The 19,318-nt window shown below is 41.8% G+C and overlaps 1 protein-coding gene across 1 annotated transcript in view; it reads left to right on the forward strand.

Moving 5' to 3' along the window:
• Positions 1–1,689: 1,689 nt before the first annotated feature.
• The window catches only part of LOC139350572 (anoctamin-4-like), a 22,385-nt gene continuing 4,756 nt past the window's right edge, over positions 1,690–19,318 (forward strand). Inside the window, exons 1-19 of the mRNA XM_070992048.1 lie at positions 1,690–1,872; positions 2,919–3,067; positions 3,288–3,437; positions 4,720–4,820; positions 5,817–5,861; positions 5,949–6,080; positions 6,317–6,423; positions 6,989–7,044; positions 7,243–7,364; positions 7,662–7,796; positions 8,780–8,876; positions 9,095–9,155; positions 14,258–14,340; positions 15,447–15,587; positions 15,755–15,919; positions 16,139–16,175; positions 16,376–16,487; positions 17,214–17,271; positions 19,135–19,232. Coding sequence (XP_070848149.1) covers positions 1,809–1,872; positions 2,919–3,067; positions 3,288–3,437; positions 4,720–4,820; positions 5,817–5,861; positions 5,949–6,080; positions 6,317–6,423; positions 6,989–7,044; positions 7,243–7,364; positions 7,662–7,796; positions 8,780–8,876; positions 9,095–9,155; positions 14,258–14,340; positions 15,447–15,587; positions 15,755–15,919; positions 16,139–16,175; positions 16,376–16,487; positions 17,214–17,271; positions 19,135–19,232 — 1,913 coding nt within the window. The 5' untranslated portion in view covers positions 1,690–1,808. The remainder of the gene's footprint in view (positions 1,873–2,918; positions 3,068–3,287; positions 3,438–4,719; positions 4,821–5,816; positions 5,862–5,948; positions 6,081–6,316; positions 6,424–6,988; positions 7,045–7,242; positions 7,365–7,661; positions 7,797–8,779; positions 8,877–9,094; positions 9,156–14,257; positions 14,341–15,446; positions 15,588–15,754; positions 15,920–16,138; positions 16,176–16,375; positions 16,488–17,213; positions 17,272–19,134; positions 19,233–19,318) is intronic.

Below are 19,318 nucleotides of genomic sequence, written 5' to 3' on the forward strand. Positions count from 1 at the left end.
GTTAATCCTCATTACAGAGATAAAAGTTAGTGAGCTCTCATTTTCGGTGTCTTTTTTTGGTGGGTCATCATTCTTTGACTTTCACACATCTTTCTTTCTCAGATTATCTCATTCTCTATATTGTTGCTTCTTTTTTCATTCTACCTTTTGTACATTTTCTTTACTATAGCAACAACCCAGGAAAAAGTTATTTTTTTCTTTCAACGCACTCTAATATTTTTGTATGAACAATGTGTGAAATAACGATGTGAAAACTGAAGGGTGTTGCTCGTAGTGACGAACACAGAGTTTTTTAGCGTATTTCGCTGATTTGTTTTGGTTGACTCTCACAGCTCTCATCAGCATTCAGCTGTTTTTGGTGGACTCTGTTACACCCCCTGTCTGTCTGCTGTTTCTTGCTGGACAGATAGACAAAGTTAATCACTAGCTGGTCGGCATGATGAAGTATTTTAGAGGAGATTGAACACTGGACTCATAACTTCAAATCAGTGTTGCTCTGTGTGTCCTGGATATGGAAATAAGCCACCATTTGCAAATTTTACAAGGTAATAAGATATATTTTATATGTTTTATATTTTATAAGTTGTGTTTACATCTAGTTACGCTTCCCCACATTGGCCAAAAACATCAGTTAGTATAGGTTTAAACTGTCGAAGTGGCCTTCAATTAAAACCAACAGTTATTATAGTGTCTGTGAAAATAGTTTGGGTTTAATAATGGTCTAATACTTATATCGGTATGAATATGTGACTCTTTCCATGTGTGGGTGAATTCTAGTCCTCTAATTCTTAAATTCTGCTTCTTCTTCTTCTATATTGGAAGTTGTTTCTTTAAAGAACAAATCTTGTAAGGCGACAGGTCCCCTGATTAACTAATGGTCTGCTCAGAGTAGTTGCCAGTTTGCGTTTGAGTGCAAAAGAGGTTAGAAAGTAATTTTTACAGCTTAATCACAATGAACTTATGCAGAGACTAAAATTACCTTAATATATCAGTGGTGGTTGATAGGTTGTCTGATCAAGAGTAAATACACAGTCAATACTTGGCTGACATTAGTCACAGCGAGGTCTTTTTCACTGTCAGGTCCTGTCTGATCCTTGATCCTAATCTCTTTTCTGTCTTCTGTGTCTTCACTATGAGCAAGAAATGCATTGCAGATGGGACAATAAGTGTAACAGAGAGTTACATAAGTTAGGAAGGCTTCTAAATGGCTGAACTCCGAGTGCAGAGCACAGGCAATGAAGGTTTGAGCACTAAAAGGATTTATTGTCACAATAATGGATAATGACCAATTGGAGAAGTTCTTTATAGATCCAGAAAAGAGCAGGCAGGTGAAGTGAGTCAGCAGGTTCTTCAGGTAGTAGACGGGCAGACGCTGCAGGTTTGAGACACAAGGTGATGATCCTTGAGACATATGGAAAGCAGACTTAGTCACTCAAAAAAACAAGGCAAACACTAAAGCTCATTACAAAGCATAAGGGTGAGCAAAGTGGCTGAGATGTGTTACCAGGCGAGTGACCACAACAATCTGGCAAAGACTGGTGAGGAGATCTGGGATTGGCTGCAGCTGTGGTGGCTGATCAGTGCAGGGGCCATAATTGCAGGGAACCGCCCAGTCTAGACACACACACACACAGACAAGGAGAGACTAAAGAAGTTCTCTGTGTCCTATAGGTGTGAGTTTATTTCTACATGGGTCTGAGCCCCAGTGGCAGAGCCCCCTCCGACGCAGAGTGCCGCTGCAGCCCTCTGCCTCAGGCTGCCAGGCAGCGCACAGACCTCTCACCTTCTCATCCTGTGGGAAGGCCGACATGATGGAGGAATCCTCGGTTGAAGCCCAAGACTCCAGCACTCAAGACGATGTGCCTCCCCTCGGTGAGACCCAGCACCATCAGAGATTGAAATTTCTCCACACTTCTTACACCTTAATCTGTTCAAATTTGTTTGTAACAGTGCAGTGGGTAATGTGAACGCACCAATAGTACACTGAACCTCTTGAGCTGTAGACACAATAAACTTGGCTGCAGTATTTGGATGGTTGAAATGTTCAAGGTGAGGTAATCAAAGGGGTATCCTTGTTCTAGCATGGAAGCTATTCAGTTCAGCAGTGTTGTGCTGGATGTGGTTGCGCTGATAGCGATGATTACAATACATAAAGTTGTGGAATATTTGTGCTTAGATTACAAATCTGTGACCCCTACAACCAATGTTACCACAGTGAGCAGCAGCACTTCTCTCTCATCTCACACAACTTCCAGGTCTGTTAGCTGGTCATCCTCTGTATTAGGGAAGTTGAGGAAGATAATTCCTTAAATTCAGAAAGTGGCAGCAAACACATACTGTTATCAGCCTTTATATACAAGTAATAACAGTAAACCCACACTTGTGCAGCTGGTCCTTTGCTTCCTCTCTAATGAGTGCAAGCAAAAGATACTTGACAGCTAATAGCTCTCACTTGTGGAGAATCTCCATGCTGATAAATGTGAATAACACTATGTGTGACTTACAAACCAGTTATATAATGTGCATAGCTAACTCTGGTGCTCCCCTCAACTACCAGAGAGAGGGACAGAGAGAGAGAATTAGTTACTTTCAGTAAATTATTTTGCTTTTTATGGCATGCCACTTTCACACTGCGTTTCGGTCTCTTGCCTGCTGACTAGGTGGTGAACAAAGTGAATCATTAAGCAGCTAAAGAGACAGATATTTGTCTTAGAGCTTGGCTGAGACCAAAATAGAGCTAAAGGAGGTAAAACTTGACTTGAGTTCATCAGTTGGCCAGAAACACAAATTAAAATGCTAATCTTGCTTTATGTCTGTTGTATGTGTAAATATTCATTCAGCTGGTGCTAGACTGGTGACTAGCATTCACTGTACTCTGCTCTAATATTATTTATACACTCTGCTCATCTTCCCTCCAGGTGTAAAGGATGTTAATGTGCTGCTTGAGAATGAAAGGTCAGACGGCATCAGCAGTCCGTCCAGAGACGACAACTCCACCTTGCTGAATGCGGGTACTCACAGCAGCATTCTTGATGACAACACAAAGTCCGATGGTGGCCTCCCAGAGGTCAGTGATGGAACTACATTTCTGCTCCGTTCATTTCAGCTCAAGATATAAGCCAGTTTTTGGACAGGAGTTGTTTATAGAATGGTGTGTGTAAAGGTAACAGCTGGGTTCATTAATCCATGATAACCGATGGATGACAAGTCAGACTCCCCCTCTCAGTGGCCAGTTACACTTCTTTCCTGATTCTCTCTCTGGTGTCTGTCTTTCTGTCTGTTGTCAGGGGAGGGGTAAGTCCTGTGGCCTTTGCTTCAGCGATGGAAAGAGCCGGATTGACTACATCCTGGTTTACAGGAAGTCCAGTTCGCAGTCAGAAAAGAGGGAGATATTTGAGCGGAACGTCCGTGCAGAGGGCTTACAGATGGAAAAGGAGGTAAAGAACAGTTACACTCGTCATTTATTTCATAATGTTGAGGGTCCAGCTAAATCTGGCCATATATTCAGTTCCAGATATGAGCAGTTAAACTTGTATTAATACATTTTATGACCCATTTTTACCAAGTTGATGAAGCAAATGTGTTAGCAGACAGATGCAGACATATCCAGGAGATGCACAGCAACTTGGTTGGTGTTTCTCAATCAATGAATCAATTAGTGTCTTTTCTTGCCCTTCACTTAAGAGAGGCCTGAGGTCAGGTTTAGCCACAGAGCAGTACTCCCTCAGCTGATAGGGATTAGGTGTCTCACTCAAGGGCACCTCAGCAGGGCAGAAGCTATAATCACACAACTTCACCTGAGGAATGGCTGTTATGATCACATTAGGTCTCCATCTCTGTGGAGGGAGAGGGATTTTCACCTTCTGTTGGAGTTGCCAAGCAAAAATAGCCACTTCTTTGAAAACCGATGATTGCAAGTCCACAAGAAGCTTCGTCGGTTCCTGTGCTGACAGAAAATTAGCCTTGTTGTGATTACTTTGGCAAACCTGCAGCTGCATTCATAGTGTGCAACATGAGCGACATCAATACCAATTTGTGTGAAGAAGCAATTTAATGCCTAGTCCTATAATTCATGTAATCTCACTGGCCAGATTGCTGAATTTTAAAATGCTCTGAGCCTTTGTGCCCAGTCTTACAAGGTCTGAAAGCTGAGTGCTGTTGTGGCATTCATTGGTGAGCCACCACTCATAGAGTCAAAACAAATCTGCTGATGGCAATTTTCTCCCCTGCTGCTTCTTATTTAGCAAAAAGTCTTCCTTGGAAGAGTGGAAAGTGTGGATGTTTGTGATTTGTGTGTGTGTGTGTGTGTGTGTGTGTGTGTGTGTGTGTGTGTGTGTGTGTGTGTGTGTGTGTGTGTGTGTGTGTGTGTGTTCTGCCGATGCGGTGGCATCAAGGTCATCATTATATAGAACATGCAGGGGGAGACAATGATTCTTGTCTCCTTCAACAGCCCACTTGTGTGTGTTTCTTGCATGGAGTCATCTTGCTATTTTTAGGCCTCTTTCCAGTTAGCTCCTGATTCATGTACCTTTAGACTGACTCAGACTTTGTAAGGCGGTACAGGTGAGGAAAACAGCTGAACCTCACAAACATATTGATGCTGAAAGATGTGAGATGCTGCTGCCTGAACTGAGATGATATTTTGTAGTCCTCCCTCTTTCAACTCTTATCTTATTTTCTTGCTGAGATGAAACTGTCATGTCTTTGTTTTCTTCCCAGGCCTCTGTGACAAACAGTGACGTCATTTTTCTGAAGCTTCATGCACCATGGGATGTTCTCTGTCGCTATGCAGAGCTCATGAACATTCGCATGCCGTTTAGGTGAGACAGGTTTACACTCCTGAAAATATCTTATAAAGGGAAAATAAACTTAAAGGTGCCCTCTGGAGTTTCTTGTAAACAAACAAAAGTTATGTTTACATTCAGTGTGTCCCACCAAAGGTCTAAACAATGTGTTAAATGCATGTCCTTCCTCATAAAGCATCTGCAAAGCTGATGCTTTGAGATTGTTTACGTTCAAGTTTCAAGCTTGTAGCTTTCTTCTTCACTGCTTTTATTGGTGCATTGCTGGTGTGGCAGCATCAGTAGTAGCACAACCCCGATTCCAAAAAAGTTGGGCCACTGTGTAAAATCGTTAATGTTTTACCTCATTAGTTTCATTGATTGTTGTAAATATATGCTTATTCTGAATTTGATGCCAGCAACGCGTTTCACAAAGTTGGGACAGGACCAGCAAAAGACACCTGCTTGGTTCATTGGTAACAGTATCGTGATTGTAGTTCAAAAGCCAGCATCTGTGATGGTATGGGGGTGTGTATGGGGGGGTGTGTGTTAGTGCCCACAGCATGATTATCTTGCACATCTGCGAAGGCAACATTAATGATGAAAGATACATACAGATGACGTCTTTTCCCAGGATGTCCTTGCTTAGTGTGGTAAAAGACTGCAGGTACTGGACTGGCCTGCTGGTGGTCCAGACCTGTCTCCCACTGAAAATGTGTTATGTTATGAAGCACAAAATATGAGATGGATGGGATGGATGTGAGGTTAGTGTTCCAAGATGAGACCCCGGACTGCTGAGCAAATTTGTTGTCTATCAAGCAAGAATGGGAGGGAATTTTATTTTCAGAACATGAAGTTGAACATATGTTGAAAACAATTTGTGCATCATTGCATTCGATATTTAATTCATGTTTTGCGCAGTGTCGCAACTTTTTTGGAATCAGGGTTGTAGTACCGTTCATTTGTATTATCTGCTTCATTACAGAACTGCACTAAGTACTAAGTTAATTATTCCCAATACCATACATTTTGCAGGAGGAAAATATTTTTCATGCATCGACGGCACAAGTTCATGAGCAGGTGAGTGTTCAGTCAAAGACGCAGCATCAGATTGGCTGACAAAGCGAAACTCTGCTCTGGCAGCTTTAATAGAAACTTCACTTGCAGGATGGAGAAGCGCATCAATAAATTTCGTGGGTGGCTTCCCCGCAAGCCCATGAAGTTCGACAATGACACTCTGCCAGACCTGGAGGAGAACGAGAGCTTTACCGCCCCATTCAGTCGATCAAGGATTCATCAGTGAGTTTTTACTGAACTGCCCTTTAAAAACCAGAGAAATGACTTGAAGTTTATCTTGTGGTGATGCCTGGTTCATTTTTCATTTTCTCTTTTTAGTACTAGTTTTGGCCACTTTATACTCTCTCTGTTGCCTGTCTCAAACAAACTGACACACGACACGCACGCACCCACAGTTAGGCTTACACACATGCAAACCATCCAGGCAGATTTATAATAACTGCTTCGTTTCACTGCAGTTTCATCATCCACAATCGAGACACTTTTTTCAACAATGCCACCAGAAGTCGCATCGTGCACCATATCCTCCAGCGGGTCAAATATGAAGAGGGTAAAAATAAGATGGGTGAGTTGTTCCGTGGGTGTTATGACAAATTCTACTGTAGAAATATTTGAAATCAAAGGACATGGTGCTAACTTGGGAAGAGGTGCAGAAAGTAAGTGGAAGAAATACATTCATTGCTTGCACATCACTGGATTTTAAAGTCTCTCTGTGTCCCACTAAACCTATAAGTTTTGCAGTTAGTGCAGAAGTCTGATTTTGTCTTATCCTTTTGGATCGTTTAATAACCCTCTCTGTCTATCTGTGCAAGTTCACAAAGCAAACAACCCTTAAACCTTTATCCATGATTTTAACGGCTATAGCGTTGAATTTAACATAGCTCCTCACGTTACTTCTCATGGTTTGGGGTCGTGATTATCCATTTAGCACAGCTCGCTAGTTTTCTCAAATTTCCATCGGGAAAAAGGACAACAGTTAAGTCATAATGCAACAGGATACAAAAGGTTTTACAAATGTCTACAAGGCATGCTGTTGTGCTTACGGTGACAATTTTTAATTCAAACCTTTTGAAAATGTTGAAACGTTTGACAGACAGCTTTCTTTCATGATTCTCTGTTTTTGATTCCAGGGCTTAATCGTCTTTTGAGCAATACTTCATATGAGGCAGCTTTCCCTCTCCATGAGGTAATTTGGCTGATCTTTGGCCGAAAGCCACTCATTTAATAAATTCTCTCACCTGCTTTCTGTGGTCATGGATTCCATGTACTGATACTACAGCAACACATGCATGGATGATGTTTCTCCCTGTCTGTGTGTGTGTGTGTGTGTGTGTGTGTGTGTGTGTGTGTGTGTGTGTGTGTGTGTGTGCCTTGACTTTAATAGGGTAGATACCACAGCAAAAACTCCATCCGAACACACGGAGCAGAGAACCACCGGCACCTGCTGTATGAGTGTTGGGCCTGGTGGGGGGTTTGGTATAAATACCAACCGCTGGACCTCATCAGGTAACTACATTCAGACATTTAAAGGTGCTTCAATGTCACATTTAAAATCAAAAACATCATCACAGGTAGTAATTGGATAATATTACATTACCTTCATTTAGATTTAGTTGCTTTATCCCAACACAGTGGAAAAACTGACTTGAAATAGTTTGATGCAACAGGCTGCAACTGTCCACCACTTTTCTTGAAACTGTCGTAAGACACAAGGATATAAATCTGTTGTTTTACCAAATACAGTTTATTTTTATCCCTCAAAGAATGCCTCACACTTGCTGCTCTTGTGCTCTGCTGTTTCAGGAGGTATTTTGGGGAGAAGATTGGTCTGTACTTCGCCTGGCTCGGCTGGTACACGGGGATGCTGTTTCCTGCCGCTCTGGTTGGCCTCTTTGTATTCCTGTACGGCGTCTTCACTCTGGAGCACTGCCAGGTCAGGTAAACACACCTCGTCTTTTTTATGATGCAAAATAAGTGTCTCTAGAGAGTTGTATTGCATTTGAAGCTTTTTTAAAAAAAAACAAAAAACTCAGTTTCTCTGGAAGAACAAACCTTATCTGCTTCCAATTGTTGTTTGTGCTGCACAAACTTAAAGCCAGAGTGGGTAAGAAGCATAGAAACTACTTATTGTAGTTGTTGAAGTTGTCTTTATACCCCAGCAGTCATTCAATAAATCAAATGCTCTGATAGAGAAAAGGCCATCCAGCAGCTGTCAGCTGTAGGCCATCCAATCATTTCCACTGGCCTGAATGAAATGATTAGATGGCCTACATGCCTGTCTACCCGCCTGCCTGTGTGCACTCACTGCACAAGGCTGGGCATATATGTTACTAAAGCTACAATGAGCCAGGGGCACACGAATGGCAGAGACAGTGCAGCCAAATTTTCCCAACACAACATGCTAGCTTGGCACCTGTCCTCCATCACACACCCCCAGCAGACTGGTTCAGCAGCTAACCCAGCAGCACAGCAAAGCCCCACAGCAGAAAGCACTAACTGTCAGGCTGGGTAGCTGATTCAGACTGAAAGACTGAGTTAAGGCTTAGGATTTTGAGTTGCATGCTTTCAAAATCTAGCTTCATTTGGCTGCTTTCTCCAATGTTATTAACCCCAGCTTAAGAAGTACAGATCAGACACTCTGTGCATTGGAAAAGTCAAGTCACTTTTCTCACACTAAGCTAATTTGGTATTAGGCAGCCGAATGTGAAATTGTCCATTGTAAGCTAACAGTGCGGGATTAACGTGTAAGTACAAATCTGCTGTCTTTACAACACACACATGTTCACACACACTTTTTGTTTCAGAAAGCTCAAATTTGCATCAATTTTTTATTTTTATATGTTAACTTAAGGCACTCACTGTTGCTGGACATTACAATGCCAACTTTACCAGAGCTTGATGGCCTAAATCTTTTTCTCCAGTAAAGAAATCTGCCAGGCCACTGACATCATCATGTGCCCCATCTGTGACCAGTACTGCCCCTACCTGAGACTGTCAGACAGCTGCATCTATGCCAAGGTATTGTCACCACCGCAAGGGACAAAATGTTCCTGACAGCTGTTGTGCACTTTGTTATTGTACTCATGGAGAATATGCAGATTAACAGTGAATGTAGGCCAGCTCTGGGGCCATAATGTGTCTTTTTCAGAAACCTGGTGGTCAAGGATTGAAGCTAAACTGCATTTGTTGAAGATAAATCTAAACTGTGAACTTCAGTGTTCCTTTCTTCCTCTCAGGTCACCCATCTCTTCGACAATGGGGCGACTGTTTTCTTTGCTGTATTCATGGCTGTTTGGGGTAAGTTGAACAGTTCAGGTCAGCACAAATGTTGCTCATTCCAGAATACACTTTTGATATACTTTAAGTTCATATAGCTAATGTGTTGCCTATTTACACTCCCAGCAAACACAGAGCAAATGGCATTTATTTGGAGCCATGTTTCTGTCCGCCTGGTGACTGCATGTCCACTGTTCTCTCTCCTTTTAGCTCTGTTTTGGTCTCCACCTGCTGCTAAGGGAAAGCTAATGGCTAACTTTGTCTGCTGTGTGGTGCTCACAGTGTGTTTACTAGAGCTGTATTACTGAAAACAGTTGTCTTCTGCTGTTGGAAGTGACGCTGATGAGAGCGGTGAGACTGAACCTAACTGAACATTAGAGTTGCACTGAGCTGAAAGACACTAAAATGCACTGAGGTTATTTGTTGAATTGGGTTCATATATAATATTGATCAGCGCAGTTTTAATTAAATTTTTTATTATTGAAAAATGTTTTAAAAAATCTCTAAGAACAGAACTATTATTGCTACAGTTAAAAATAGATACAAATTATAGCATTGCATACAGGTTGTTCATTGTTAAAAATCAGCCTGTCAGGACTGAACGAGGTCCCAGGGTATGGACGGTGCAAACAGAGAGTTTGAGATGGGTTCATGTTGTTCAGCTGCTGTAGACACAGCAGGTGATGAAGCAGCAGCACTATCATCGTCACATAGCTGATCGATGGTCGGTTTATAAATGTTTAGGTGGAAGGATGAGGGACCTGAGGAATGCAAAAGAAAGGAAAATTAACCATCAATCACCACTGAAGAAAAAGATACACAGCACAATATTCTTATAAAATACAGCTTTTCTATCCTGTACAAACTACTGGAAACTATGTCAGCAAACCAAATGCTCACCAATGAGTTTGTTAACAGTTTCTGGGTTTTTGAGAGCCTCTTGTACTCTGTTGTCAAATTTCCAGCATCTCAGCATGACGAACAGAGCCAAACACAGCTGGAGGGCAAAGGTCAACACGCCCAGCGTGATTATGGTGTTGTTAACTGTTGAGGGTAAAGAGGAGAGGGCGGGTATGAGATTGGCTGTGGTTTTGTAGCTTAGCTTTTGTAGCCAGGCACAAACACTGCAAGGACATTTGTATTTAAACTAAAGGAATTTGTGCTTTTAAGCTGCCATCAGATACCTTGAAACCTTTATGGGAGTTTAAATGTAATGTAGCCAAAATTTAGAATACATACATCAAAAGTGAGGAGATGATAAAATGATTTAATTCATAGACAGGCAGTGCTGCAGCGCTCACACTGCCATATGCCTGCTAATGAAAGCAGTGCAGCTCCTGTTGCATTAGTGTGTGTTAATAATTCAAACTCTCAGACATATTCAGACAATGTCCCTATCGCAGTGGAAACTCTATCGGTTTCACACATATAAATGTTTTATGGTGACTTGCAGATATATTAGGACAAATATTAAGTCAAGGCAAAATAGAGGAAAAAGGTTAAATTAGATATAAAGATTAGGTTTGACAAAGATTTGTTTGAGAAGAATCATATCATTCTGACAGACTAGATCCTTGATATTTTAAAGCTGGTTTTACTGGTGGGACTTTGATTGGAAATCTTACAGTACCAGCTGATGATAGGTGCGGTGCTGACTCCCAGTGGGTGACCTCTGGCTGAGAGAAACCCAGAGTCAGGTTTTGGTTCTGGAGAAATCCCATCAGTCAGATCCAGGAGCGTCTCCTGTGCAGCCAAGCAGAGGCATCAGCTTCTATTAAAGATTTAAGTTGTCTTCTGCATAAAAGGATCATATCTGTTTTATGTTTTGTTTGGGTTTGATGAATTTGAGATTCCACACAAAAAGGTGCCATTTGTGAGCAACATTAATGAAACAAAAATTGGGAGCTGAACAACTTCAAGCTGAAGAATCAAAAAAAATCAGCAAATTAAACCAGCAACACGACAACAAACTGCCATCTGCCATCTTGTTTCTCAGCCACAACTAACTGGAACCTGCACAGGGCAAGCAAGACTCAAATACAGCTCCACAGATGGTGGTCTGTAGCTGGTGGTAACTGACGAATAAATGAACTGGTCAACTGAAACACTGAAGTAAAATGAATGATTTACCGTCTAAAAACACAGAAAAGAGGCTAATGTTGAGAAACAAGGCCATGTGAAAAGGGGGAAAACAGCAGTGAGCCAGTGAAAACGAATGTTTCAGAACGTGTCGATAATGGTAGATTTGATTATTTTCTGCCTTTACTTCTTCAAGTGATGAGAGCAACATTTCCTTCATGTATATACATTATTTAAGACTTCAAGTGTTGATAGAGCTTTGCAGTGTGTTTTAAACTTTAAAACCACTTTTTAAGTGACAAATTATTTGTTGTGTGTGGTGAAAAAAGTGGAAAAACATTCAAGGTATTACAAGATTTTAGTGAGATGCTGTTTTATAGACCATTTAATAACATCAGTGTGATATTAAATGATTATTCTAGAGTTAAAAGTCCAATTGCTGACTTTATTTATCTGAGTTTCTCTCTTATCTCATGTCCGAACTAACTTTAACAACCTTTAATAAGTTACAGAGCTCTGAGCACAATGCAAACATGTTGTCATGCAGCCTTTGAGATGTAAGGTTGAAAGGACCTGTATTTGAATTAACGTCGGATAATGACTGTAAAAGCTATAGAAAACGACTGAAAGACCTTTAAGACCAAGGACATGAAAAGGATAAAAGAAAATCTGTATGGGTGCATAAAAAACCTGAGAAAGATCTGAGTTTGTTCAAATAAGTGCGTACAGTAAAATATAACACACATAAGGCATTACATAAGTACAGATCATCACATAAACTAATACATGTGGCTAAAAACATGTCGGACTGATGTTAAACTTTTGCACAGGGTACCTGTGAAGACTGTTAAACTCTCTGAGGAGTAATGTGGAGGATGAAGCTGTTTTCACAGCTGCACAGACCTGCCAGAGAACAGTCTGATGTCTGCAAACACTGTAAAATATTCCAGTTTCTATCCAGTTTAAAGAGAAGTCTAACAGAAGTTAGAGTCGCGCACTGACCTTAAAGTCACTGCTTCTCGGTGTCGGATGCTGCTGCTGCTGCTGCTGTCCAAATGAATATATTTTTGGGTTCAACTGCAGCGAAGAATCGGCTCAAATCCCTTCATTAAGGTTCCTCAGAAGTGTGCTCCCCTGCTGGCTTCACATGGGAAGCAGTGCCCTTCTCCACCAGCTGAGCCTCCACATTCAAAACATGTTACTCTACAGTCAACAGGGATGTGGTCACGAGAGAGAAAATACACTACATTTGTTTAAAATTCTTAGTATGAACGCTTCCAACCAGTGAGTGGATCCTCTACAGAAATACTGATTCAGTGTTCAGTGGAGAGGCTGGTGCAATAAGTAAGCTATACACAGGACTTTGTTCTACCCTCCATGGCTGAACACTGTGTCTGGGAGTGACCTCCATGTGGTTATGATAGTGAATGTGATTATTCATTGTAAATGGCAGTTCAAAAACACTTCAGTGTCACTTTGCTTTGCTTTCCCAATTTCAACACAGTTTGATTATCTTGGCATCAAACAATCTGTTTCCACTTCTTTCGCTTGTCACTCAGGACTGAGCCAATCACGTGGGACAAGTACCGGGCTCTTAAAAACAGAATTATATAACTAGTAATTCAGATTAGAGTGTTGACGTTTTGACATGAGACTGGATTTTTTTGGTTCCTCAAAGCTGGTGGCGCTATTGTCAGAGCCACAACTCCATAAACCAAAAGATGCAAAAGGGTAGCTCACTGACATTTAGCTGCATCCAGATATTTAAGGGTGAACCTCTATACATGAACTCAAAAAAAAAAAAGAAATGGCTAGATGATAAAACCCAGCAGCATATTAAATATCCATAAATGTCCTGTAAAAGAAAGTTTTAAGAAGGAATTGAAAAGATGGTAATGATGTAGGCAGAGTCTGGGGACTCTAACAGCAAAGGCCCAGTCATGTTTGGTTGAGGAGCGGCCAGCAGAGCTGCATCTAGGCACATGGCGGTCAATAACTCCTTGATTTAAAAGTGATCAGTAGAATTTTAACGTCAACATGGAACATAACAGGCAGCCACTACAAGTCAACGAACACAGAAGACGTGTTCATACTTCTTGCTACCTGTTAAAATTCAGACACCAACATTCTGCACCAGTCACCAGGAGTCATGCGTGAGGACCGGATGCTGTCTATATTCCCAATAAAATTAGCAGTATTTTAGTATTGTCCAGTCATTACCAGGCTCAGGATCTCTGCTAGCTGGTCAATTGAGAACACAGTTGATTACCTTAAATAAGGTCATGGGTATTTTTGGGTATTATGTTTAAAAAATGTGCTGGTCTTGCCTCCTTTGCTGCTTTCTGATAAGTCATATATTCTTTAAGAGTGTTGTGACTGGTGAACCCAATTGACACACAGACACACAGAGACTGGTATGATATTTGAGATATTTAAAAATGAGTAAACAGGATGGGAATATGAACCGTGGAGCCGTGGAGAGTTGGTGGGCTGAGCTGGGGTTCGAAGCATGGAAGCAGGGCAGACAAGATGAAGGGATGGGAGGAAGGGGCCAGAGCAAAGTGCATGAAATGGCACAGAGACTGAGGAGACTGAGTGGTGTCCAGGGGAGCTTGATGAGCAGAGCTGCAGGCTTTAACAGGCGAGGGAGTGGAAGCAGGGGTAAGGCTGGGGGCAGAACAGAGGCGGAGCCAGAGATCTCAGGTGGAAACCCTGGCACAGAAGTGAAAGGTGGAGCAGGTATAGAGGGTGACCAGGAGGCTGGACAGGGAGGCCAGACAGGAGGGTTGCTCTGGAGGACTGCCTGAAAGCTGAGCAGGCGGCAACTAACAGTGAAGGCAGGACCTCTATGATGGAGGCCGGCGACTCAGACGGAACCCCTCTGGAAGCCAGAGACATAGGCCAGAACCCTCTGGAGGGTGGAGATGTGGCAGGAGATGTAGGAGGAACAGGTTCTAACCTGAAAGTCTGACCAGATATTTAATATAGTATTAAACCTTTGGTGATATGCAAACATCTGATGCTGTTTCATTCATGTCTTTCAGCAACGGTCTTCTTGGAGTTCTGGAAAAGGCGTAGAGCTGTCCTCGCATACGACTGGGACCTCATTGACTGGGAGGAAGAGGAGGTGAGGCACTTGCTCTGTGTGGTCATTTCTGTATCTGTAGATAATCTGCTCCCTTTCAGATATGATGAATGGCAGGATTTTAGAGAGTGAAAAGACAAACTTGTGGCCATTAATATTCCTATTTAAAGTTTTTTCTTTGCCGTTTTGCACTTTGCATTATCTAACTTTCTTGCTCTTTGGCTTTGCTCAAAGAAAATTCAACTCAGACTGTGACAGTATTTCTGCCCTCACAGCAGCTCTGGCCCTGAGAATTTTTTACCTACTTGTGCCTTTTTTCAGTTGCGAGTCTGCAGGCATATATTTAAAATGGTAAGGTTGTTTCACTGAAAGCCTGCATTAAGGGAGTCTGCCTCAAATTGGTTAATGACTCACTGACAATGTACAATTTTAACACTACGTTTTGTCAGCTATTTGGGTGGGTTTGCAGTGTTCTTGCCTGTCTTGCATATCAGCCTCCAAGCCTTGTCCGTCAATCACACTCAAACTGCTAGACATGTTCTTTTGCTGTTTGTGGGCGTGAAAGTGACTCAGAGTCAGAGTCTGCTTTGTACAGAACAGAAGACAAGACAGAGATGGCAAACGCTCTGACTCTATCCAGGCATAAAAGTGGCTAACTGCACAAAATCACTTGGTTATAAGCAAATGGTGTCAGTGACAACGTTGTCAGCCCCAACATGCTTCGTTGGATGCTAAACCCAAAAAAGCATGTAACCAAAAATCATCACCATTCAGGAAAAAATAATTATATTAATGCAAATACAGTACATCACGGGTGTTTAGACCAAAAATGTTAGTATTATATGGGTTTGTTGTCAGTCAGTGGTTGGGGAAGTTCTTGGTCTGCACCTCAATACAGTAATTGTACACAGAAATAAAATATGGTAGGCTAATTGCACACTTAATACTCACAGTATTTTGGCCATGCAGTTGTATAATTTAAAGGTTTTGCATGGTGCCGGGGTATCTACTTTCCCTTTTAAATTTTCTTTCACACTTGCGCAAGTGGAATACATAATTTCTTCCACACTGTCTGTATGTGTAGAAGTACCCAATAGCCTAATTGAGAAACGCTAGATTCTTCTCATGTCCTGTCCTTTGTCTTTCAGGACGAAATACGTCCCCAGTTTGAGGCCAAATACTCCAAGAAGGAGAGGATGAACCCCATATCTGGAAAGCCTGAGCCTTACCAGGCCTTCACTGACAAGTACAGTCGCCTCATCGTCTCAGCATCCGGGATCTTCTTCATGGTGAGTGTCTGGGGTGAAGAGCAGGTGCTCTCGTCTTTGTATTTACCCATCAGTCTTGTTACTTCCTTTTTATTAGTAATCTGTCATGTGGTTTATTTTGTTAGCATAGAGCGCGATGTGAAGTTTCTACTTGTTATTGTTAGTAATAGTACTTTCGCCTGTCACAGATCCTGGTGGTGATTGCCGCCGTGTTTGGCATCGTCATTTACCGCGTGATCACCGTCAGCACCTTTGCCGCCTTCGGCTGGGCTCTCATCAGGAACAACTCTCAGGTGGCGACCACGGGAACGGCAGTCTGCATCAACTTCTGCATCATCATGCTCCTCAACGTGGTGAGTGTCTGCCGCCCATCGAAACAGCGGTGCAGAGATGAAGTGGTTCATGGAAAGTTGCATTCAGTGTTCATGATAACAACTAAGACACAACAAGACAAAATGTTTTTGCCATTTGTACATGTAAAGACTAAATTTATGCTTTTTATAGGCTTTTGTTAAGCGATGATACTTCTACAATCAATTCAACTCCTCCAACATTGTTTTTTTTTTTTGTAGCTCTATGAAAAAGTTGCTCTTCTTCTCACTAACTTAGGTAAGTTGACTTCACCAGCAGATCTAATATTCTTGAGGCCAAAAAGGTGTTTTTAATGCAGATTTAATTGCTACTGTGCATTGACGTTGGCTCACCACTGAGCATACAGTATTGGGGTCAGGTGACTGTGATCCAGCTCTTTTTCATCCATAAGCTTGCAGTTACCTCACCATTCCTCGTTTCTGTCTGCGCCTCCACAGAACAGCCGAGGACAGAGTCAGAGTGGGAGAACAGCTTTACCCTCAAGATGTTCCTTTTTCAGTTTGTCAATCTCAACAGTTCAACTTTTTACATCGCCTTCTTTTTGGGAAGGTGAGGATGTCGTGTAGAACAAGGTGCTACTACAGAAATGATCTGTTTTCACGCAGAAGTGATACAGTGTAGCAAGCAGGAAACAGTTCTGTCGTTCGTCAGAAAGATCACAAGGCCATCAGGAGAAATATGGCACATTAAAATCACTTCTGCAGGCTACCCACAGCCACGCTGGAGGCTTTAGGTATAGCAGTGATACATGTTATATATAATGATACCATAATTTTTAGTACCATGAGAGAAATGTGACATTGACTCTTGAAGTAGCTGTAGGCCACTGTGCCACATGATGTGCTTAAAAATGAAATTTCAGTCACAAAACTGAGCTGATGTCATAGGATAGAGACAGATGCCACATTCTAAATGGACACACCACCTCTGCAATGGACCCAGTTTTCTCAGTGCTTACAGTGGGTAAACCACTCAAGTGTAATCTCTCAATACGGTTGATTTTAAAAATCTAGAGAAGATCACTTCTTAACACCCAAGTCCAAAACATTTACAACCATGAGCATGAAGTCTAGTCAGAAGCTGATCTGGATAGATGTGTTTTTCATTTTTTATCACACCGTATCTCCATTTTTCAACAGGGCTTTTGGTTTGTAATGTAGTGTAATGTGACTAAACACACCTCTATGAGCAGCGCAAAGTCTGCTGATGTTGAATGATGTCAAAGCTGCTACCTGATGTAGTTCACTTTAAAAATGATTGTTTTTTGCTTGACAGATTTACAGGCCGGCCTGGTGCATATCTACGCCTCATCAATCGCTGGAAACTGGAGGAAGTAAGTCATTACTCTGCTTTCCCATGGGGGAGTAACAGAAAAGCATTATGGATCTAAGTGTTTCTAAATTAGACGCTAAGCTATTACTATGTGCCCAACCACAAGACATTTAAGCCCTACCAGCAATAAGCATTGCTGGCAGCTATACTTATGGGAACATGCAGGGAAATAACACACACAATGAAGTGGTCTAAGGGGATAAAAGGCCTGAGCTGGCACTTTTAGGTGCTGAGCTAATGTGCTCCCACTTGTTCCCATGGCTGCTGAAATGGATAGGGAACATCCTCTGTAATGTGACATGTACAGTGCAAGTGCGGCCTCAGTCACCCTTTGATGGCCATGTAATGCTGTACAGCATAAGGCTGGAAAATAATGTTGGAGGGAAGAAATTGCAACAGGAATAAAAACAAAAGTTTCTGGATTGCAAAATAAACTCTGAATCAAACACAAGATAACGTACTCTTAAAAATCTACCAGTTCAGAGCTCTACAGCGCGAGTAATATGTCGCACATGCTTTGAAAAAACTGGTCTATCCACAATTAAAATCATTCTAACTTGTCGAATTTTCTTTGTTTTGTCACAAATGCCAGACATGTATTTCTGACAGCAGATACTGTAAACTGGTTCGCATGATCTCATTTTGCTGAGTCAGTAATAAGAGAACAAAACCACTTTACAGATTCATGTGTCATGTGTTGTGTCAAACAAAGAAAACGTTTGTCTGAAAATGTTTCTTAAGGGTTGGATGGTGCCCTTTGTGCAACATTAATGTCCTGCTTGTACTACAGTTTTGTGGCCTGCGCTACAAAACACTCAACCATGTAAAACCAGTGCTGTGTGCAGAACAGTTAATGTGCAGCCCTGCAGTGGAATATAAAACAATGGAAATGACAACCAGTACGTCAGCAGACTTTTTACTGAGCTGTAGTGTCCTAACTGCAGACTACAAAGTGATTCTAAGCAGGGTTTGAGTATGTAGTGTGTGGAAAAGTGACATACTTACATATACTCAGGTAGTCACTGTGCACAAAAGCACTTGACTTTTGAGTGTGTTGTTGATTTACAGTATTCTCCCACTCTACACACAGCCACTCCATTGAAGGCCAACGCTATTACCAGTTCTGTTCCACATCCATAGGTCGCCCCCATAGCTGTTTTCACTTATGTTGCCTGATTAGACCTCAGGCCTTGTCCACATGTGTATGGATATTTTTGGAAAACCTCTACTCTCTGCACATGCCCACTGTTGCTTTGTGTAATGATCACGTGCCTGAATCAACAGCAACAATGCTGGACTCCCAGTTTGTTTAGGTCTTACTAGCACTGCTTGTCCATGTGCCAGAAAGGTGTCAAAGGACTCTAAATAAATTATTAGCTACTATTATTTCTCCTCACTATGCATGCTCACGGTGTTCCTCTTTGGTATTTAATGCATCTTTGATGTAGACTTTATCTTCACCTACTCGCCCGGCATTTGGAATCATTGATCGCATTCTCGTGTGTACGGAGACAGTTTTTAAACAAAAGGTCGTTTTAGGCAGATTTTCTTTTAAATGTCCATTTTCAAAAATATCCTCATACGTGTAGACAAGACATCAGGACTGTGTACAAGCTGAACCGAACTAAAGGTCTAACCAGCCGGAGTAATGGAAAAACACGTGTGTGGGCGTGCAGGGCCTGAACAAAATCGAGCTGAATTTGAGTCACTGTGGGTAATACTTACAAAACCTGACAGCGTTTCAACTGAGACATTCAATTTTGCTTGCATTTTAAAAGTACAATTATTACCAAGGGCTACAGTTTGATTTGATCCTCTCTCTCTCTCTCTCTCTCTTTCTCTCTCTCTCTCTCTGTTGCTGCAGTGCCACCCCAGTGGCTGTCTCATTGACCTGTGCATGCAGATGGGGATCATCATGGTGCTAAAACAGACCTGGAACAATTTCATGGAGCTCGGCTACCCGTTAGTTTCAAGTGTTTTTAAAAGTGTACAGTATAGATATTTATAAGATATCTTCAGTTTGATGCAGTACCAGTCGCCCATATCGA

This window comes from Chaetodon trifascialis, chromosome 22 (assembly GCF_039877785.1).
Source record: "Chaetodon trifascialis isolate fChaTrf1 chromosome 22, fChaTrf1.hap1, whole genome shotgun sequence".
Lineage (NCBI taxonomy): Eukaryota > Metazoa > Chordata > Actinopteri > Chaetodontiformes > Chaetodontidae > Chaetodon > Chaetodon trifascialis.